This window comes from Carassius gibelio, chromosome B2 (assembly GCF_023724105.1).
Source record: "Carassius gibelio isolate Cgi1373 ecotype wild population from Czech Republic chromosome B2, carGib1.2-hapl.c, whole genome shotgun sequence".
Taxonomy (NCBI): Eukaryota; Metazoa; Chordata; class Actinopteri; order Cypriniformes; family Cyprinidae; genus Carassius; species Carassius gibelio.
This window is the reverse complement of record NC_068397.1, coordinates 16,416,011-16,439,301: the sequence shown is the minus strand read 5'-3', so window position 1 is coordinate 16,439,301 and position 23,291 is coordinate 16,416,011. Positions and strand designations below refer to the sequence as shown.

The window sequence follows — 23,291 nt, the reverse complement described above, 5'->3', positions numbered from 1 at the left end:
CCATTTTGACAAGAATTGTGATGCCTTTGGTGCAAAAACTGAAGCTGATGATCAATGGACTTTCCTGCAGGCCAGTCATACCAAAGTACACATCCAAATCTACTTCTGCTTGGTTCAGGGATCCGTTATAGAATGTTCTTGAGTGATCTGTTCAATCTCCAGGGTTAATTCTCATTACAAACATCTGGTTGAATTTGAAGAAAGCAGTGGCAATGTGAAAACCAAAGATTATCAGTGATCTGGAAGCTTTTTGAGGTGTGGAATGGGCCAAAACTGTAGTAGAGAGGTGACAGAAGCCTCTAAACACTTACAGACAGCGTTTATTGGTGATTTTAAAGAATATAAGATTCTGTACAAAGGGGGTTGAATAATTTTGAACATGAATGTTTAGAGCCAATTCAAATTGTATCTTGATTCATCAATGTTCCATTCTCAGAATCACTCAAAAATATATTAACAAACTTTCTCTAATACTTTACTGATGCCTTTGTTTAATTGATTTCATAAAATGTTATCCTCCACAGCAAATTGTCTTGCAAGTAAAGGGGGTTGAATAATTTTGAACACAACTGTACTGTATATATATATATATATATATATATATATATATATATATATATATATATATATATATATATATATTTTTTTTTTTTTTTGCACATGCACCTCCCTACTATCCCTATTAATATTATTGTTCCTTGTCATTTACCAATGAATAGTCTATAGACACTGTATAAATTGACATTTTTATTTGTTTTCATAATTTTCCAAAAGAAAAAAAAAGGGAAAATTCATGCGAACACCAGAGCCATCTCATCAAAGCACTTAAGAGATTACGCCACTTAAGTCCAATCTTTCACCATCTGCAAGCAAGACATATCCTGTCCAAAAGAAAAAAAAGAACACATAGAAAGATATAAAACACAAAAAAGATAAAAAGAAGAAGAAAAATCGCACACTAACAAGATTTGTTGTTTACAGCTTCTGTAGCTGCCAATAGCTGTCCAGAAGATCAGATTTGCATAGCGTCAATGTGCTAGTGATCAAAATGAACCAGGATTGTAGCATTAGTCAAGTTTAGTTGCAGCTTTGTGTTTTCATCTCAATATCTAATTGTCTCGATAAAAGTGTAACACACTACAGTTGTATTGTATTGCTGTTTTTTTTTTTTCTTTTTCTAAGTGCTACTTGCATGTCATTATTGGCAGAAACATGTCCAGTTGATTGTCACCTGTCAATGAATTCATATTGAATTCCTTCATAAAGCCCCTGCTCACTCAGCTTAATGCACATTATATAACACTGGCAGTTAGAGATATATCATAATTTAAACATACCCTACCACTCAGTGGCAGAGTCAATCACATGGGAAAAATAAAATACAAAGACATTTACAGTGGCTATATAAAATAAATGTCCTAGGTCAAAAAAAAGAGCTAGACTACAGTACAAGAAAAAACTACTGGTAAACCATGAAAATGGCTGGCCAAACAAAACCACTTCACATATATAAATATATTACACTAATTACAGAAACCAAAGAGTGTGACGGAGTGGAGGCACACAGAGAGACATTTAAAAACACTGATCAGGCTGGCCAGCACTAAGAGACAGTCACTTGTTAAAGCTGAATTGTGTCATTTTGGATGATTAAACACTTTCTCAAAATCCCAGTTCCATGGCAGAGGACTATAAGCAAGCGTATGTTGGTTTCCCTGTAAACACTGTTGCCCTGTGGTGTTTGGAGTGGTATTAGTTTACTGCCCAAAGGCAGAATAGTTTGAGATGGTTATTTTTGCAACTCCAATTCGTTGTACATTGCATGAGTCAACAGTAGAAGAGAGTACATGAGCATGAGTGGTCAACCAGGGGTCAGAAGGACTGTGGTCTTCTGTATAATCTTAAACAGTGCGTTAACAATGCCCAAGCCAAATAAATAGTGCTTTACAGCTCTCTTTACCTGATTACAGGTGAATTAAATACATACACAAAATGCTTCAGGACAGATGTCTCTGTACACCAAAGATGAAAAGCATGATGAATTTATATATATATATAGTTCATGTTTGCATGGCCATTTCTACACATTATATAGCTGAGAAAGGACATTTCCAAAAAGCACTTTCAAGTCTTAAGATTGTCCTGGTCAGTTCATCTGGAAATATGTAAATGGAGGTTTGCTGTCTTAAGTTAAAAAAACCGTAATAGTCATAACTTAGTCTTTTCTTTAAGCAACAACATGCAATACCATCAGTGACCACTGGGAGCAACACGTTTGCACCGTTGCCACGTCCCTTAAACACAATGTGCAACAAAGCATAGCATAGGACATGTGCTGATCTCATGATTAAATGTCTGATTTAGTCGAGAGAACTAGTTTCGGTGTGTTACGTGCCACACAAGTATAAAGTCTCTCTAGTTTTCCTCCCCACCCTTTAAAAATATATGGCAGCATTACATATAGTTTCACTCACAATAAAGCACATTCTAAACTCTTTCTAAAGTTACTAAAAAAGTCCTTTTGTTTCACATCAAAGTCTTTGTGAAGGGTGGATGGAACCAGCCGGCAGTTTAGTTTGAGGGGAGTGGATGTGATTATCGGTAAGAGAGTGAAAAACGATGAGTTTACATTTACATGTTAAGACATATTGCACATAAAGCCTTTTTGTGGGTGTCTGAAGCCTTTTGGTTTTAGAATTAGTTCTATTGCACACATGCACACACACACAAATGTCCTTAAATGAAATGTAGAAAAATGTTTTCCCTTTTTGACGTGTGAGGAAAAATATGGCATGGTGGTTATCCGTACAAAAACGGCGACTTATGCCGATAAATCAGATATGACCAGCTTATCCATTTTATTTCCAATGTCTGAGGAGACCGTGAGCTCATCTGACTCGTAATCGTCGTCAAAAGATCTGCAAAAGCAAGCGTGCAACAGTTACGCTTTATACTCCACATACAGATGGTATCTCATCTCAATGCAATGTAATGAACGCCATAGAGAATTCATTCCATTACAGAGTGCATTGACTCACCCCTCTCGTAGCTGTTCATTGGCTGTCTCCTCTGCCACAAGAATCTCATACTCTTCGGCAGCATACTTGTCCCAGTCGGAGGGCTCTGGACCGTCACTTTCCAAATCCTGATACACACGCATGTACAGTTACAAGACGCTCTAATGTACTAACAGAGATAATATTCAGCACAGGGGACACAGATGCAACCCATCAAACTCTGACCTTCTGCACTGCAAAGGGATCTCTCTGCTCATGGTCCAGGTACTTCTCCAGATTGAAGAATGTGTCATAGAAAATATGTGCCATCCTGCAGCGCTTCAGATCTCGTAGAGTAATTTTACCTGCCAAGAAATGTCATTTGGTTACATTACACATCCATTTATTCACTGTACAGTAGGGCTGTGCGATATAGACAAAAAAAAACTATCGCGATTTCTTTGATCAATTTGGCGATTTCGATTTTAATCACGATTTTGGCACACACAGACATACTTTACAGTAATGAATGCATTTAATACACATTTAAAACATATTTCAAAAAGAAAAACAATTAGAGCTTTATAAAAAATTGTAACATGTCTCCTGAACAGACATAAGTCCCATGCAGCTTTCCATGCTCTCGCATAAATAGACGCACGCGCTCAGATACACACTGCTCTTGCACGGAGAGAGTGTGCGCACTTAAAACGTGTCTCTCCTCTCGCTCAAACGGTGTCCTGTGCACTGACAAATCTCTCTATTCTCATGTGGTAGATATTAATTCTATTCTATTAATTTCTAAGCTCCTCTGTTTACATCTTTAACCATGTGCAGTGTGAACGCTGTGATCCATTAACATGGGCTTGGAAAAAATACACAACACAGATGGAGTGTGTGAACCTGGCGTTATGTAGGCCTATGCCTGGTCTGCTCTGTTCTCGTGCTCCATTTATGCGCGCTGCATTCTGATTGGTTTGGATAGCAAACTGCATGAGTTCGGGGCAGCGGAAAAAAGTGATTTAGAAAAGTGATTTAGAAATCGCGCTCACTTAAAATGTGATTTTATGACGATTTCAATTAATTGCACAGCCCTACTAAATTCATGGGAATTCCAGGTAATTTATCCATCTTATTTTATATAGACATTTCCACACTTGGCAGAAACTTTTATTTAAAGCTACCTTTAGCTAATTCATGGTAGAGATTTGTATTGTCATTTATGGGCTTTTAACGGAAACTCTACAGGAAATTGAGGGAGAAAGAGAAGCGAATTGAATCAGAATAAAACATGGGATTAGAGCGTGTGTCATTTTTACTTTAGAGGTAACTTCATGTTCTTCCTGTTTTGATTGAAGTTCATATGGGTGATATGATTGAGTGTATCAGAATGGGTTCTTTACCTGGGCATTCTGGTTTAACTAAGTCCAGCATCTGGCACAGGAGATCCTGGAAAGGCAGTGGTTCAATGCCCATCCCCTCCATGCGTTCGCACTGCTCCTCATAGAAAAACTCCAGTTCAAACATGGACAGAACACCATCTCCATCCATATCCATACAGCGGAACCAGTACTCTATACTGAACAGAGAGAGTGATAAAGTTATATATAGCAAACATGTGAAGATATATTGCTAAAACCATGACAGCCTAAAAAGTAGCACAAACCCTCTTTATAAAGGTGGAACTTGGGTTAGATTTTTTATCATAAATACCATTTGTGCCAACTTTGGATAAAATGTTCCCTATCTGTGTTTCAGAAGAGAAACACTGCATAGTTTATATATATATATATATATATATATATATATATATATAAAATTTAATTTATCAATAAATCATTAAATGAATATTCTCAACTGTGTTATTTTCAGTTTTCCTATTAATTTTAGTTACAGTATTGTTCAAAATAATAGCAGTACAATGTGACTAACCAGAATAATCAAGGTTTTTAGTATATTTTTTATTGCTACGTGGCAAACAAGTTACCAGTAGGTTCAGTAGATTGTCAGAAAACAAACAAGACCCAGCATTCATGATATGCACGCTCTTAAGGCTGTGCAATTGGGCAATTAGTTGAAAGGGGTGTGTTCAAAAAAATAGCAGTGTCTACCTTTGACTGTACAAACTCAAAACTATTTTGTACAAACATTTTTTTTCTCTGGGATTTAGCAATCCTGTGAATCACTAAACTAATATTTAGTTGTATGACCACAGTTTTTTAAAACTGCTTGACATCTGTGTGGCATGGAGTCAACCAACTTGTGGCACCTCTCAGCTGTTATTCCACTCCATGATTCTTTAACAACATTCCACAATTCATTCACATTTCTTGGTTTTGCTTCAGAAACAGCATTTTTGATATCACCCCACAAGTTCTCAATTGGATTAAGGTCTGGAGATTGGGCTGGCCACTCCATAACATTAATTTTGTTGGTTTGGAACCAAGACTTTGCCCGTTTACTAGTGTGTTTTGGGTCATTGTCTTGTTGAAACAACCATTTCAAGGGCATGTCCTCTTCAGCATAGGGCAACATGACCTCTTCAAGTATTTTAACATATGCAAACTGATCCATGATCCCTGGTATGCGATAAATAGGCCCAACACCATAGTAGGAGAAACATGCCCATATCATGATGCTTGCACCTCCATGCTTCACTGTCTTCACTGTGTACTGTGGCTTGAATTCAGAGTTTGGGGGTCGTCTCACAAACTGCCTGTGGCCCTTGGACCCAAAAAGAACAATTTTACTCTCATCAGTCCACAAAATGTTCCTCCATTTCTCTTTAGGCCAGTTGATGTGTTCTTTGGCAAATTGTAACCTCTTCTGCACATGCCTTTTTTTTAACAGAGGGACTTTGCGGGGGATTCTTGAAAATAGATTAGCTTCACACAGACGTCTTCTAACTGTCACAGTACTTACAGGTAACTCCAGACTGTCTTTGATCATCCTGGAGGTGATCATTGGCTGAGCCTTTGCCATTCTGGTTATTCTTCTATCCATTTTGATGGTTGTCTTCCGTTTTCTTCCACGTCTCTCTGGTTTTGCTCTCCATTTTAAGGCATTGGAGATCATTTTAGCTGAACAGCCTATCATTTTTTGCACCTCTTTATAGGTTTTCCCCTCTCTAATCAACTTTTTAATCAAAGTACGCTGTTCTTCTGAACAATGTCTTGAACGACCCATTTTCCTCAGCTTTCAAATGCATGTTCAACAAGTGTTGGCTTCATCCTTAAATAGGGGCCACCTGATTCACACCTGTTTCTTCACAAAATTGATGACCTCAGTGATTGAATGCCACACTGCTATTTTTTTGAACACACCCCTTTCAACTAATTCAACTAATTGCCCAATTGCACAGCCTTAAGAGCGTGCATATCATGAATGCTGGGTCTCATTTGTTTTCTGAGAATCTACTGAACCTACTGGTAACTTGTTTGCCACGTAGCAATAAAAAAATATACGAAAAACCTTGATTATTCTGGTTAGTCACATTGTACTGCTATTATTTTGAACAATACTGTATGTGTGTTCATCATTCAGTTTTCTAACTTTATTAAGTGCCAAGTTAATATTTAAAATTTTCATTTTTATGTTTAAATTGAATCTAATATTTATATTTCCAGATTTTTTTCATTTGCAGTAATTGTAGTGTCTCTTACATACAGTTTATGATTGATCCGTTTTCGTTACCTTGTGGGATTCTTTTTGTCCTCCTCTGAAATGAGGAACCAAACAAACTCAGCATAGCTCATTCTTCCTTCTCTCTGGACTGAGTTTCCCCTAGAAGAAAGAAAGAAGCTTGTATCATAAGTCACATGTATGGCACCCAAAATCTCAGATACCACCATAGTTCTCCTCAGCAGCTCATACCTTGTGACAGCTCCTGAGAACAGCCTCTCAATGATTCTGCTTGATGAGGCTTTCCAAAGAAGAACACAAAGCAGATACACATTAAAAGCCATTTCTCAGGACCAAAAGACTGATGGAAAATTGAATGAGACTCATCTAAAGTATTGCAGCAACAAGAGTTCAAGTAAGGCATTGTTTTCCCAGAAATGAATAAATGCTGACAGAAATTTTTGGGTGAACTATACTTTAAAAAGCCATAAAAGCTAACAAATGAGACTCATTCTGAGCAAAAACAGGTTCATTTTGTACTTACCATGGTCATTGTACCTGGCCAGATCCTTGGGGTCGATGAAGAGGTCATGGTCAGTGTCCAGCTCCCAGAACTTACAGTAAATGACATAAAAGTGCTCATAAGAGAAATAATCTGTGATTTGATTGATGTCATCCTCTTCTTCCAGCAGCGCGAGAGTCTGGTGAAACAGAGTGAGTGGCTTTTGATGAAATAGTTCCTTCAAGTTTTGGACACTGAATTGAATGGAAGCATTTAACGGTGTTCACCTGGAGGAAGTTGCTTCTCCTGAGCTCTGTCATGTTGATTTTGCCTGTCCAAGAGCGATTAACTGTGTAAAATATTCTTTGAATCACCTGGAGGAAGAGAGAGGTCATCATGTAAATGAGGATGTTACTTTTTTTTTTTTAAGAAAGTGCTAAACCTAGACTAGAGCTTGTTTAATCTCCAAAATACTGACGTGCAAAGCAATTTAATTCCGTTTGAAAACACTCCATCTTTGAACAATAGATAATAAAAAAAGAATTGAATACTCTGGACATGATCTAAAAAAGCCTTTTTAGTTGTTACAAGTTCTCTTCACGTTCTACATCATACTAACCATGGCATCCAAATACAGAAATCCTAACTGATTAAACAAGTTCCAAAAGCAATAATCTCTCTACATGATGGCATGTAGTCAAACCCTAACAGCGAATGAGATCTGAGATCTGATTTCAATCAAGCCCCTTTTGAGAATAAGAGACATTTTTCAGAGCGAATGTGCAAATCAGGGGTGTCACAGGATATCAGTATTGAGGATAACTGTGATAAAAATAAATAAATACCAAAATCATGTTAATTCCACATATACAAGAACCCAGAGCCAATATAGTAGGTGGCAGTTACGCATCTAAACGCTTATCCCATCATAAAATGGAAAAAAGAGGAGATCAATGACACAGTTTGTTGCAACTACTGCCACACAAAAAACACACTGACAGGCGAACTGTACTCCACCTGTAGCCTAGAAAAATTAACTCTTTATTAAACAGCTCTAAAATCCCACATTGCAAGTCAAATGACATGAGTGAGTAAATGATGAAAAAATGTTCCATTTGTGTTTTAAACTGTTCCTTTAAGGGCTCATCATTCCATCCATAAGTCCCATCTGCCTGTAGGTACAGTCATGCTGAGTTGAGTTATATCTAGCACTGTGGTGACAAAAGGCCCCATGCTTCAGACTCCAACAGAAAGGGTGACATCAGTGTGGATTAACATGCATTTCCTGGGAGATCAGTCCTTCTAGGAGAGATTGGTACCGGGGTGTTTCAACCAGTGCACCAGAGCAAGGAAGTGTCTAAATATGGGATTGTGCAAGACCAGGGTCAGTAGCCTGTTGGTGGCATCCGTGTTTCCGTGATGTCAGGCCACTTTGACGCCATTACCCTTCCCACCCCCTCCGCAGCAAGTGTTACAGCTGTCCCACAGACAGACAGACGCACTGGGCTCCACGTCTCACTGTCCTGATGCTCCAGCAGCTCAGCTCAGATAACTGGATCTGATTTACTGTAAACACTTTCGTAAGCTAACAAGGGTTCAACTCAAACCTCAAAAATGCTACAAATAGAGATTCCAGGCTGATGAATAACCCAGGACAAAGCAAAGTCATTTTCCTGTTTACAGTAGCTGACACTAAAATAGTTGTGGAATGATGTTTAAAAACAATACATTTTGCAGCATGTTCCAATTATAACAAAACCACCATTCCGGCAATCTCATCTCCATGAAATAGCTCCTGTCTGTGTCACTGAGCATTTAATAAAGCTACTTACTGTTGTGATGTACCGGGAATGGAATTCAGGAGCATCTTTTAAAAATGTCAGCCCTGGATGAGTGTCCACGATGTCCTAATAATAAAAATAAAAAAAATAAAAAAACAAGAGTGAGATGACTCCTGACCTAGAGTTTAAATCTACAAAGCTCCTTCTGATTGGCTACGTAAATAATTTATTTAAGTTAAAGACTATTTATATATAGACCCCAAAATCGATGGGATCCAACACAGTTTTCATTAGTTAAAAAATATAATGTAATTAATTAATAAATAAATAAATAAATAAATATATATATATATATATACATATTGCTGTCAAGCAATTTTGTTTACATAATATATGTGTGTGTGTACAGTGTATATTTATTATGTATATATATAAAGATATACACACATGCATGTACCGGTATATATTTTAGAAAATGTTAGATTTGTAAATTAAATATATTTATATATAATATCAATTACATAAATATATACATGAAAATACATGAATATATACATACACTGTACAAACGCATATATTACAGACACAAATTTTTTTTTTTAAGAGCGCACAGGAATTATGTGAAACATTGGACTAAATCTGATTCCACTTAAGTATTATCAAGTGCCAGTTCAAATGCTTTTTTCCCCCATCCATGGCTAATTTGCACATTGCTAATTGTTTTGTTGTTTGTTAAAGGTAAAATGTGCAAGAAGTTGCAAGAAGACTTCACTTATGCGTCTACTTTTCGTAATCAGTGATGCAGAAATATAGGTAGTACTAAAATATTTACTTTTCACAGTTCAATGTACTGTTACAATGCTCTAACCTGTAACAGAGGGATGAAATCTTCTTGTTCTAGGTAACTGCAGCCTGGTTTGGCAAGCAAGTAAACAAATTTGGATGCATCATCATAGCAGCTGTGTAATAACCTGGGAAGAAGAATGAGGGCAAAAAGTCTCAATCAGATGCTATACATTACACGGCTATAAAACGCTTTATTTTAATGGAAAGTGATAAGTGTGCTGACACTTACTTTCTCCATGTTGCAATGAATGAGTGGACAGAAACAAAACCTGTCCTCTCTCCACCAGCGCAAATAAACATTGGTGCTTTCCAATAGAGGGGACAACCGCAAGCCTGTGAATAGAAATGCATTAATATCCGTTTTTTGTTGTATTTCAAAATGGCACTGACATAAGAAGGCCTATCCACTGTTATATTTAGTCACAAAAATGCTAAATTTATCTAAAATCTAAGCAGTGTATAACACATTTTTATTACATCACAATATAACTTAAATTCTGTTAAATCAGCTTTACTTAAAAAGAAACAAAATAATGAATTCTAAATGACAAAATGCTCTTTAGGTCCAAATATCTGATTCTAAAAGTGTAAACATCAAGAAGGGTTATTCTGTAGATTTTTCTTCGTTATATGATATGGTTTATATAATATTCGAACAGTGAGAATATAAAACAGGATGTTGTTATGAGATGCATCCATCATGGTGCTGTGGCAATCCGATTTGTCAAGCACATCTGCGGATGAGGACTTCATAAAGCAAGTGTCAGTTTATATGTTAAGAACTGTCAATCCAAGACTGCTAAGAACGGTTCAGGGATCATGAATCTCATTTTAAGAAAAACAGGTCACAATTCATATGCACCTTTGCAATCTTCCCCATTTCATAAATGTCAGCTTTCTCCTCCTCAAACTCCGTGAAGGCCGCCTCGATTTTGGCAATGGCCTCGTCATAGTTGGCTGCACAGTTTGGAAGGCCTTTGGGGAAGTAGAAGCGTGGAATGTTTATGGAGGAGGGTGGGGGAGTGGCCACTACTTTGGCTGGCGGAGGGCTGGGCGGCCGTGGGGTTGGCGAGGAGGGTGCAGGTGCTAGAGCTGGAGGAGGTGTTCCAGGTTTCTTCTCAGGCTGGATCTATTGAGACATAGAAAGAGATTAGAGAAAGGACTTCTATGGGTTTGACAAGTTTCTAAGCTAAGTTGTTTTGTATTGATAGTCCTCAAAGGCATTCAGCTGAAGAGGATGACATGAGTGTCATTCTGTAAGAGATCTCAAGAGACGAGCTAACAACAACGTTCAGCTGAAGGTGTGCTTGAAGCAAGCAGTGCATATGAGAAATGCTGTTAATAGAGATGATGAATGACCACCCAGATGTCACGTGACGTGTTCTTACCATGCAAACAAAGCTATCCAAATCCTAGCATTTTAAGCTGTTCATATTTGCATAACAAAATGTACAAGGAAGAACCAGCGAGAGAATCTCAGGAATAACCTCAACCAGCATTGAGAATATTGAGAAAAGCTCAAAGAAGCAGCAGCACATATTTTTTTAACTTCTCATATGTGTTTACTTCAGCATCACTTTAGATTATTTTAAGTATACTCTATGTAGCAATATGCAGTATCAAATGAAAGTAAATATTGTCTTTAAAGTTTTCCATGACGCGCAAAAGATGGCTGCTAAACCATTAGCTATCTTTTGGAGAGCTTTGTGTGAAATGTTCTCCCGGTACTTGCTGTGCGAGGATGCTGGCTCTGATTCTGATAACATATTCACAGTGATGAAGTGAGGTGGATTATCAGTAAAACCATAGCCGACCTCATCCACTTTCCTGCCGATGTGATGACAAGAACTCCTCAGTGAAAACAAGAGAAATATTTTCCATCGAACCTTACTGCCCTCACCAAAACAAGCCAAATACTTCATTTCCGATGATTTGTTTACACCAAGATTCATTTATGGATGATCTAATGGTGAAGTGGAATGATTTGTACTCAGCTCTTCGTGGACTGGATAAATAATTGGGACATTTCGCATGGTGATCCAAAATGCTGCATGCATACAGTCTACTGTAATTCACAGGCCTGACAGCTGATGACCAATTACTTCATTCTTTTCAGACGGGACCTTGCAGCACCAAGGTTAAACTTCTAATAACAAGCTGTGGAAATGTCTAACACATTCTATACAAAGTCTTGACATACTGTTCTTATTCTGGTCTCTGGGCAAAACTCTAGTCACAGTGCACATCTAAGGCAGCTAATTTCTGAGCAGCGCCGTCTTACTGTCAATCAAACAGAAAGAGAGCTGTTGAAGTGTGGCTGAATTGTGGAGAACTCCACTGCAAGCTGGGCAGGCCTGCATGGATGTATTGAAGAGAGCAGCTGTGGTTCGAGCCCATCCCGTCCCGTCCACTTCCACCCCCCTCTTCGAAGCTCCTGTACGCAACACTTGGACACTGTATTCCTGCCCTGCCTCACCCCCTTTCCACTGGCCTATTAATAAACCCTTTGGTATCTGTCTGTGAATAGTTTGTCTTGTCTGGCATGTGAGAGTTCGACACGGCATTCTTTGCTGAACTACAGAGGTTGGCTACTGACCTGGGCTTGCTGGAAAGACTTGAGTCTTTTCTTGAACCGTGATGGAAGAACAAAGTCACAGCCTCGAGCCAAAAAGGCCAGTTCGCCCCGCAAGTCGGGATCCTCCCTTAACGAGGCCTCCTTGATCATCATATTGGCAATGTCAAAGGATTCAAAAAGTACGAAATTAGAAAAAGCCCCCCTAAAAAGAAAATGGATAAGCTCTTCCTACAGTACGTCCTAAGGGATTTCGGTCAAGGAGGATCAGCTTCCGTTTAAGAGCTTGCAGACAACCCTGTTCTGGCCCTCGTTCACGCTTTCTCCCAGTGGTCCGTTCACTTCAAACTCTCAACTCCAGGCTTCGTCCAGGGATTCAAGGTGGATGTGTCTTGGCGCAGAGAGCAACTCCTAGAATCGTGCCTGCTACTGTGGCGGCTGGAATCCAGGAGCATTGTACCAAAGAGGCCAGGCCGCCAGCCTCCTGATTGCTTTTCGAAACTACAAAACACGAAATCTCAATTCAAGTCCATAGCCAACGGGTTCCCAGCCCTTAGAAACATGAGCCGCTCTGGGGTCTGCCTCCCAGTCCAGTCCCCTCTCTCTCTCTCTCGGTGCCCGTCTTGTCCTGATGAGCAGGGGGCTGAATGCACCAATATGGAGGGAGGGGGATCAGCTGTGTCAAATGTCCGTATTGGTGAGCAAGTTGTATTATGGGAATGGAAGCTCCCTCCCATCCCCAAACAGAAAGGCTAAAGTTAGCCAGTGCACAGATGAAGTGCAAATTGCTCGATCAAGACTTTGTTTACGTGCAGAGGAAGGCAGAGAGAGAGGGAAGATAGCTTAGAGGGCCGAGCCCATGTGATATTCGGCTCCCGAGGGTTCATGGGGTGCACTTGGGGAGTGGAGTAATAGGACGAGACAGAAATGTTCCAGGGCACTGCACCCACGGCATAATAACATTAATGTCTGGAGTGCGGAGAGCTTCCTCTTTGCTCTAGAAAGTTTCCAACTAACCGACAAATGAACTTCATACTCGAGTCAGGCGATGCCCGACTGGTGCTCTACAAGAATAATAGCCCTGATGAGTCATGTCACTGCATCAACAACTCAACGAGTAAAATTGGACTGTAGATCATTTTGATCTATTGACCTCAGTAAAACTGAGAAGAATGGCATATTTCTCAACACAAAATCACTCCATATCAGTTATCCATTTGTTATATGAGCTGTATATGCAAATGACACTGGCATCAGCACAATAATTGTTTCTATAAATCATGTTGTTCTCAACCTTTGTGATTCCAACTCTGTTCACAGCAATATTTGAAGGCTCCATGATTTTTCCAGTTCACGATTTACTGGATATTTTTCTGGATAAGGATGACACAGAGTTCTTGACCCAGACTTTCTACTTTTGCACAACTAGACAAACTTACATCTATCCTAAAAAATGCCCTTGGTGATTTTTTTTATAAATTTTACATGACTTTTCAGGTCTAGAAATCACACTTTTAAAATCAGACTACCTCATACATCCTTAAAAACAGTGGGTTGCTGAAAAAAAAAACTAAAACAACAAAGATATCTTGATTTTTTGCTTTTAGCTAATTTTAATGCTTATTTTGTCGTACTTTAAATTATTTAATCTTTTAAGTAAATTTGCACCAAATGTTTGGAAAACCAAAATTATTCAGCCAAAAATATAATATACAAATAAATTAAATGCATTTATTTAACTGAATATATTGTATTGAACAATGATGTGATGCGATCAAATAACAACCAGAGGTGTGCACTCTTTATAATGAAGCAAACATGTCGCCCGTGTGAAAGTGCTGAAAACTGTCCAAGAAAAATGAATAAATCATTACAAGCATGGACAGCAAGAGACTGTTTACTGCTGCATCACAAGTAACGTTGCTCAGTAAAATTTTTATGAATTTTTACAAGGCATGTGACAATGTGATAACGTGCGACAAACATCTTCCTAAATTCATAATGAAAATCATTTATAAATCTGCTGTTCTCAACAACAACAAAAAAAGCACTGAGGTCTTCATACCGGTTTCCGCCAAAAGAGCTCCATCAACATTCATAAATTTTTGTATTGTAATTTTACTGTTGTTCTGTAAAATAAAATAAATAATGATAATAAAAATAATTACAAAATCTCTATTAGTACATATATTATAACATTAACCCAATGTTAAAATTGGGATGTGTAATATTTTCTAATGTTTCTGCTCAGCAAAGCTGCATTTATTTGTACAGTATAATTTTTTTTTGAAGATGTACAGTATTAAAAAAAAAAGAAGATGGACAAAAATATTATTTTACTAATTTATTATCTTTAAGTTAAATTGTGCTTTGTTGGTATTTGGTTGTTAATTGATGACTATTAATATAATTGTGAAAAAATGGCATAATACATAGGGAAAACCATGCTCTGTATTCGGCCTTCAGCCAAGCGTTTTATTTTGTCCAGTTTCGGCCAAGAATGTTCATTTTGGTTCATCCCTACTTTAAAGTCAACTTTGAGCCCCCTTGGAAGTTTGCTGAGGCCCTCTTGTTGAGAGCAAATGCCACAGATTAATTGATTTCTACATTATCTAGAGTTGACCATTTGACCTAATTCTGGACTGTTCACTTATCGCAGAAATCTTGGTAACACTTTATAATAACTGCATGCTATTAATCATTAGTTAAGCATTAGGAAACAGTTAATTAATAATTTATAAAACATTAATAAACATTTATAAGAAGTTTATAAATACAGATATAAATGCTTTATACCTGATTTAAAAGCATATATATATTGCGTTTAATCATTGTTTTTTCATACTTTATTAATGATCAATTTATCATTTCTAAATTAAGTGTAGCATTATTTACACACCAGTTATTAAGGAGTTGTCAGTGGTTCATAAGATCACTTAGAAATTGTAAGTAAATGATTAATAAATTATTTAAATGTGAATTCATACATCTTTTTATTCAGACATATAGTAATAGTTACTTATAGTGTTAATAAATGGTTTATTAACATGTATTTCTACTGTAATTCAGGGTTAATTCAGGTAGTTATAAAACATATGTAGTTGTTAGTTAACTATTTTTGTGAGCTCATCTAAAGTGAGGACTATTTATGCCTTGTAAAGCTTTTACAAATGAGATTTAAAGGCTGTTAATATTTATATGTTCTGTATCACTGTGTTGTGTTTGTTTCCGTTTTTTGTTTAGAAGATAACTGAGCCTTTAAATATCCTTTATAAATGCTTTACAAGGCATAACTAGTCCTCACTTTAGATGAGCTCACATAAATAGTTAACTGACCACTACTAAATGCTTTATAACTACCTGAATTTACTACATTTCTTGTGATCTTATGAATCACTGGCAACTCCTTAATAACTGGTTTGTAAATAATGCTATACTTCATTGAGAAATGATAAATTGATCATGAATAAAGTATGAAAATACAATTATTAAACACATTATAGATATGCTTTTAAATCAAGAATAAAGCATTTATATCTGTATTTATAAACTGCTTATTACTGTCTATTAATGCTTTATAAATTATGAATTATCTGCTTACTAATGCTTAATTAATGATTAATAGTGTGCAGTTATTATAAAGTGTTACCGACTAAATTATGGCTTATTTCATATTTAAATACAAATAAATAAATGTGCGTCTGCTTCAAGGACAAAAACCATGAGAAAACAAACACTTCCCATAATGCCCTTCTCAGGAATCGAGCTCATGTTTGTGTAAACAGTCCTTAACTGCTACTCTATCACCCATCATACCTAGTAAAAAGGTATAGTGACACCTAGTGTCTGGGCTTTTAAATTATTCAATGGCTATATTTCCAGAAATTCACACATCGTGGAGTGTGGGTTATAATGACAGACAGCTGCGTTAATCAGTGCCATGTTTACATTTATCTGCACAAATAAACCAATGAACTTTTCAAGAAGAAGAAAAAAAAAGCTGTGGTAATAGAGCTGATCTCTTTGCATAACTAAGCTCTAACGCCCAGCAGATCTTCTCCGCTTTCCTTTAAGCCTTATAAATAACACCCGCTCTACAGGAGGCCTCCTGACATTTCAGCTGTACATAGCAATCCCAGCATTCCCTGTTCTGTCTCCGGCAGCTGTTAGGAGAATATCAAACGCATCAAGATTCCTCTGTGGGCAGGGCAGAGGGACATAAAGAGGCCTGCCTGCTGCTAACACCATTAGCCTCATCTAGTGCATAGGCAGGGCTTTGGAGGAGGAGAAGAGATGCATGCACATTTCCAAGTGCACGTAATTAAATACTTATTCTTGTCTAGGCCAATTCTCAGGCCGAAAAACAAACCTGCTGTAAATAGAACATTAATTAACTTACCTTCCATGAAACAAGTAACCTCAGAACCAGAATATAGTTAGAATACTTCTGACTCATACTGTATTCTAGCACACTAGGGATCTAGTATGGAAAATGACACAGGCCGAACTCGAACCTGCGCCCCATGGGAGAGCTACTCCCATTATGGCTCATGCATGCATACACGCTACGGCTGCACCATGGCCAGGACTGTAGCTAGAAATTCTAGTCCTCCATTTATTTTTTTAAGTGAAGTTGTGGTTCAGGTGTGCCAGCACGATGCATGATAATGCTTTTGTGTGAAAAACACAACTTTAAATCGCATTCAAGCCATTTCTCAATCTCACCATTATTACAAAACGGAATAATCTCTGGATCAAAGCCTTATTACCTCTATTACCTCTTAATGTTGTTGCATTTTTTCTTGTGATTAGCTTCTGTTCTTTTTTGTTATTATTACTCTCTTTTATCTTTTCTTATATATTATTTCACATTTATTTTAGCTGAATTACATTAACTCATATGATTTTTATCTGCAGTAAATCAAATGTTACGCTCACTTATGTGTTATGTTCAGTTTATTGCTGAAAAGCCAAAGCACAAAGCTTTTGGCTTTAAGTGATTGCATTTATAAGCAGGCCTTGTACCATGCAGTTTCTTGATGTGTGTTAAGTGTTCATTTCTGTATAAGTCTTATCAACTAAGAAAAATTTAAGTTTGGTTCTACACACAAACTGCCTCTGGATGATTTTGGATGCACCACTTTATGGATTAAAATTTTTATGGCTAAAATTGGTTTCACATTGACCTTTAGAGGTAATAATACGCTATTTATTCTTAGAGTAATATTTTTTTGTAATACAAAGATAAAAATGGTCATGAATGACCAGCAATGATAATGATCTGAAGCAGATGGGCCTCAACAGTTCAACTTGTGGGCCAAACTAATCATGTGAATTACTAAAAGAGGATCAAGCGTACACTGCATGAAGTAGTATGAAGAATCCTAGGGCTTGTGCATTTTTAGTTGATTACATTTCTCACGAAGTTATGATGCCTTACAAATCACGGCAGAATGCCAAGAAACACTAGGGCAGGCCAAGACTATACTGTCCTCTGCTGAAGAACAATTGTTCAGAACAAACAAGGGACTCATGCAAAACTATCACAAAACAGAAAGACAGTCGAGGATCATCAGGTGACAGAACACAGTATTAAGAACCAAGGGTTCCCAAACTTTTGAGTGGGGTTATTTTAATAATTTCAGCATTTTTTTTGTCTTGTGGACTAAATGTTAATATCTTTTATGTACAATATCTTACTCAGGACAGTACTAAATAAAATATAACATGCATTTAGTATGATCTCTCTTATTTTTTGAAAATCACTCATATTTTCACAGATTCTGCAAAGGGTGCCCAAACTTTCGATCCCCACTGTATATATATATATATATATATATATATATATATATATATATATATATATATATATATATATATATATATATATATATTTATGTTTAATTTATAAATATTTGTATTAAATATATATTTTTACTTAAAATAAGTAAACCATAATATAAATAAATGATGACATATAACTGGTAAATATTTACTGTGGGTGAATAGTCATGGCCTATCTTTGGAGCTATTTAGTGGGGTTGCATTATGAAACAGTTTCTGGATGCTAAAGGAAAGATGGGCTTGCCAAAGCTAGCATGAGTGGATTCGCTGAGACCAGCAGAGCTGTGCAACGCTGGGAAATCCTATGAGCAAGAAGAGTTCATACAGGGCTCTCTCCTTCAGCTCCAGAATCACACCTGTCTGCTTGCTTATGCCAACCAGCTTGTTCTAGGACGTGCTGTAACAGTGCCCGGGCCTCTCGATGGCTCTGCAGGTGCTGAGTATGTTCTTGCACTGACAGGAGCCGGGCTCATCACACCTGTCTACTTCCCATCACCCCAGACACTCCAGCACCACGCTGAGTCTTCAATTAACAGTGATTCCGCTCCGTGGGATTCCAGGGCTATCAGAGCACTGTACGGGTGTCATCCGTCCACTGCCATGACCTATCAAAATGATCTCCTTAACCTTTAGAAGATAGCTTTCCACTACAAGAGCACTGGCTTTCTAGGATTTGGAAATACTCATGGTGTATTGCTCTTACTGACACTCAAATAGTCGAATAATCTGAGAATCTGGCTAAATTTGTTGCGTTTGTGGGAATAATAATGTTTTCATTCCATCAATTTTCAGCAGGTCTCAGTTGCGCAGTGTTGGGATGCCATCGCCAGCTGAAGCCCGGTACACCCCTCTTCCCCTGCTCACCGCTCACCGTCACAATCTGCGATTGGCACCAGCGATGTGACGGTACTGCGTACTTCAGAGCAATCAAAGGGTTCTCTTCGCTCCAAATACTAAGAAAAAGTGCATAGCTGCCTGAAAGCAGTTATTCAGAGTTTAATTTCAGCTTTCAAAGCTATGCTTAGTGTTTTGATTTATGGCACAGCAAGTGCAGCACATGCCTCTGAGACTGGAGGAGGATGGGGCACAGAGGAGGTGCACAGTTATATTAGATCCTTACTGAAAGTGAGGAGACGAGACAAGAAGAAAACGACGACTGTGCCTGCATTTCAGAGACAGACAGAGCGATAGAGGGATAAAGAAAGTAATAGACAGAAAGAGAGTGACGTTAAAAAATAGGAAAGAATAAAGAGAGCCATAACTGACAAAAAGCAACAGATAGGCAGCAACAGGTAGAGAGATAGAGAAAGTAAAAGACCGAGACAAATACAAAGAGAGACTGATAGAGAGCGACAGATAGACAGACAGCGAAAGAGAGACAAAACTTCCTCCTTCACAGGAGGGGAAAAAACAACCAATCCCTGGGTTCCTTTCATTAATTTACAAAGAGAATTTTAAAGAAAGAAATAATAATAATAAAAAAACACAGACCTGCAGACTTTACCGCTAAATTACCTTTTCAAAAATACAGGTAAATTTGATCTGGAAATCACCGGTATGAGAAGTTGTACTAGGAACTGCCAGAAAGATGCTTTTTGTGAACACAGAATGAAGATTACCAGTTTGAGCATGTACATGTACAAAAGCAGTTGCATGAATGTTAATGTTTGAAACAAATGAAAAGAAAAACACTGACAGTGTATACCCCTCCATGTTTACAATCACAACATCGGGAGGCGCAACCGTGTAGAGGCCATTTCTGGTTAATGACGTCACAGAATTTACTGGTAATTTGAAATCGATATGGAAGGTCGTTGCCTGTGTGAACAGCACATTTTTTCTATTTACTGGTAAAGTCGTTGCAGTAACTTTACGCCAATTTACTGGTATTACTGTGAGAAAGGGTTGAATGAGTGAAATAAGCCAGCATATAAAACTGATGAACAACTACTAGCTTTTTACATTCATGGACTTTCAGTTTCCTTATTTGGTCATGTTTCTTTTCCTGTTTGGTTGATTTGATTAATCTCCACCTGTCTCCATTCACCTTATTACTACCCTTGTGTTTATGTACCCGTTCTGTTCAGTTCCTCCTGGTTGTTGATTACTGTAATGTAATTTAATGTAGTATTGTAATGTTATGTTGGATGTGCCCTTATTCTCCCGCGATCATTAAAAGAACCCTTTTGTATATCTTCTTCCTTGTGCACCTTCATTAAGATACCAGTAACTGTAACAGAATCACGGACCTAAAAGTGCATTTAGTGGTATTTTTCTTTCTTTTTTGTTTTGTTTTTCCCCTCTCCAGAAATGGCCTTACCAGCAGTCCAACTCCTGTGCCTGTAACAACTGGACCGTTCGCTGGAAGACCACACCAGGGACTTTCTCTATCTGGCGTGCCTTACCCACTACCCCGACCGTTCGCTCTATAACTTTTATTACACCGACCTGAGCGAGCGGTGTAAGGCACGCCTGCCAGCGAACAGTCCCAGAGAGGATTTCGCCGCCTTTCTTGGAGTGGGTGCTGGAGAAAAATGGAATCGGAATCAGAATCGTCGTTCACCATCTGCACCGCCAAAGAGGATATCACTAGCCCCACTCCCGAACCAGAGACCAGCCAGCCGTCATCCTGCAGCACGGAGATAAAGCCAGAGCCCACCACAGCCGCAGAGCCCGAGCCAATCACTGTCAGGGAGCAAGGACTCGAGAGCGCGACCGACCAGGTGTGTGAGCCGGCAACGCAGTTCGTTGTGGGATTACTGGTGGAGATCGAGGGTGTGGAGAAAAGCCCTGCCCACACTCCCGCGACTGAGGGTGAGCTGCATTCGGTTTCTGTGAATTATATGGAGGTATTAATGGACCTTATAGACTGGTTTGTGGAGGTAAATCTTGAATCTCCTATGTCTCTGCTGGTTCCGCCCAGCCCTGAATCTCCTGTTTCTCCGCTGATCACATCCAGCCCTGAATCTCCCATTTCTTCACTGGTTCAGTTCAGCCCTGAATCTCCTGTTTCTCTGCTGGTTCAGTCCAGCTCTGAATCTCCTGTGTTCCCTTGCCCGTCATCTCACCAGCTCCACCGGGCTCCCTCGTCCCTCCGGCTCCACCTTGGCCAGTCGTCAACCATCTGCCGCCTCGGGACTCCACTTCTGAGGCTTCGCCTCATCTTTACATCCCTCCGGCTCAGTCAGGCTCCTCCTACCCTCCGGCGCCACCTCCGTCCTCAATCGCTCTGACTCCGCAGCAGGCTCCGGTGCCCCACCTCCACCTTGGTCACCGGTGCCTTCAGCTCTGCCTTGGACCTCTGGACCCTCTGCATCACCCTGGCTCTGCGGCTGCTCTGCTCCATCTTGGGCTCCTCACCCCCCGGCGCAGTCTCCTTCAGTCGGCCCCCTGGCCTCGTCGGCTCCTCCTCCACCATGGCTCCTCCCGCCCTCAACTCCACCTTGGATCATCATCATGGCTGGTCTCTGGAGCACCATCTGGCTCTTCCTGCTCCGGGATCCTCCCTGGCTCCTCCCTCCTTCCATTCCACCTGGGTTCCAAGCTCCTTGCTCCCTCTTTGCCTGCCCCTTGCCTGCACCACACCCGCCTCCAGAACCACCACCCTCCCTCTGCTGGTATTCCTCTTTCGGTGCAAGGACGCACCGTTCCGGGAGACGGCGAACTGTTACATTCATGGACTTCTGGCAGTTTCCTTATTTGGTCATGTTCCTTTTCCTGTTTAGTTGATTTGATTAATCTCCACCTGTCTCCATTCACCTGATTACTTCCCTTGTGCTTATATACCAGTTCCTCTTAGTCCGTGACTATTGGTAATGTAATTTAATGTAGTATTGTATTGTTAGGTTGGATGTGCCCTTATTCTCCCGCAATCATTAAAAGAACCCTTTTGTATATCTTCTTCCTCGTGCGCCTTCATTAAGATACCAGTAACTGTAACATAGCTATTATTTCTTAAACTAATTGTAACATTTATTATTATTATTATTATTATTATTATTTATTTATTAATCTGTTTCTCTTTTTGTCCTGTAATGGCAATATGTACAAAATCTCATGCTAATAAAGCCATTTGAACTTTGAATTTGGGAGAGAGCAACCGAGATGGAAAGAGAGAGTGACAAATAGACAGACAGAGAAAGTGTGTCAGTGACAGGTAGATGGTAAAATAGAGAATGACAGGAGGAGTGAGAGATAGATAGAGAGAGAACAACAGAAATAAAAAGTGACAAATGGACAGAGAAAGCAACAGACAGACAATCAAAGAGCGACAGACATAAAATGAGAGATAAAGATATAGAGAGTGAAAAATAGAAAGACAGAGAGCAAGACAGAAAAAGAGACAGATATAAACAGACAGAGAGAGGGACAGACAAAGATGGAGACTGTCAGACAGATGTTCATTTCTTTAATTCACCAGAAACACCAGCACATTACCTTTAAACACAGCAAGTTCTGAAGACAAGAAAAGTGTCTAGCTAATGTTAGGGTCACGGCACCATATACTGTCAAATCCTTCAGGTAATCACTATTCACAGAGACATTAGAGAGTCAGTGCCTGAGCTGCCTGTAATGTAACCAACAAAGGTATTACAATATATCATCATTAATGCACTTTAGGTATTATATAACACAATTAGAAATTTCTTTAATCAGATTTATTAAAAGTACTGCACTATAAAGTATCCTGGTCTATTCTGAGTTATATAATAACACAACCATCCTGTTAATATCAACACTATCCTTTTAGCCTTTCACAGAGTATTAAAGCAAACTGGCATTCATAGCACATAAGCCAGTCTCTACACATATAACTCTGTTATATCATGTTGAACCCAAACAGTTGGAGGGACTGAGGGCAGATGGCAGAGGCCGTCTATCTCACTTCAATGCAGCGCAGAAAGAGAACACCAGGACTGGACGGCCCATCTCGTCCTCACCCCCACCTCCTCTGGCTCCCTTTGACGCATGAGTGACTGCCATGTGTGTAAAATGATCCCCAAAGATAAAGCTTCTAATTTGCAGTTTATTTCTGCAGCAGGCACTGGGCAGACTTTAGTAACGCATACAAATACCCTACCCCCACCACACAAACTCCAAAACACACACACACACCACTGTTTCTGGTG

At 38.8% G+C, this 23,291-nt stretch overlaps 1 protein-coding gene across 3 annotated transcripts in view; it reads right to left on the bottom strand.

Annotated features, from left to right (window-relative positions):
• Nucleotides 1-734: 734 nt before the first annotated feature.
• The window catches only part of ppp2r3a (protein phosphatase 2, regulatory subunit B'', alpha), an 80,211-nt gene continuing 57,654 nt past the window's right edge, over nt 735-23,291 (bottom strand). For 2 of the 3 annotated variants that reach the window (XM_052548385.1, XM_052548386.1), the window contains exons 4-15: nt 10,609-10,875; nt 9,976-10,079; nt 9,769-9,871; nt 8,952-9,026; nt 7,407-7,493; nt 7,162-7,318; nt 6,870-6,918; nt 6,690-6,779; nt 4,400-4,575; nt 3,243-3,361; nt 3,039-3,145; nt 735-2,918 (exon numbers count right to left, since the gene is read on the bottom strand). In XM_052548385.1, coding sequence (XP_052404345.1) covers nt 2,822-2,918; nt 3,039-3,145; nt 3,243-3,361; nt 4,400-4,575; nt 6,690-6,779; nt 6,870-6,918; nt 7,162-7,318; nt 7,407-7,493; nt 8,952-9,026; nt 9,769-9,871; nt 9,976-10,079; nt 10,609-10,875 — 1,431 coding nt within the window. In that variant the 3' untranslated portion in view covers nt 735-2,821. Of the gene's footprint in view, nt 2,919-3,038; nt 3,146-3,242; nt 3,362-4,399; nt 4,576-6,689; nt 6,780-6,869; nt 6,919-7,161; nt 7,319-7,406; nt 7,494-8,951; nt 9,027-9,768; nt 9,872-9,975; nt 10,080-10,608; nt 10,876-12,342; nt 13,135-23,291 lie in introns of those variants that run through there. The other variant, XM_052548387.1, reaches the window with a different exon arrangement.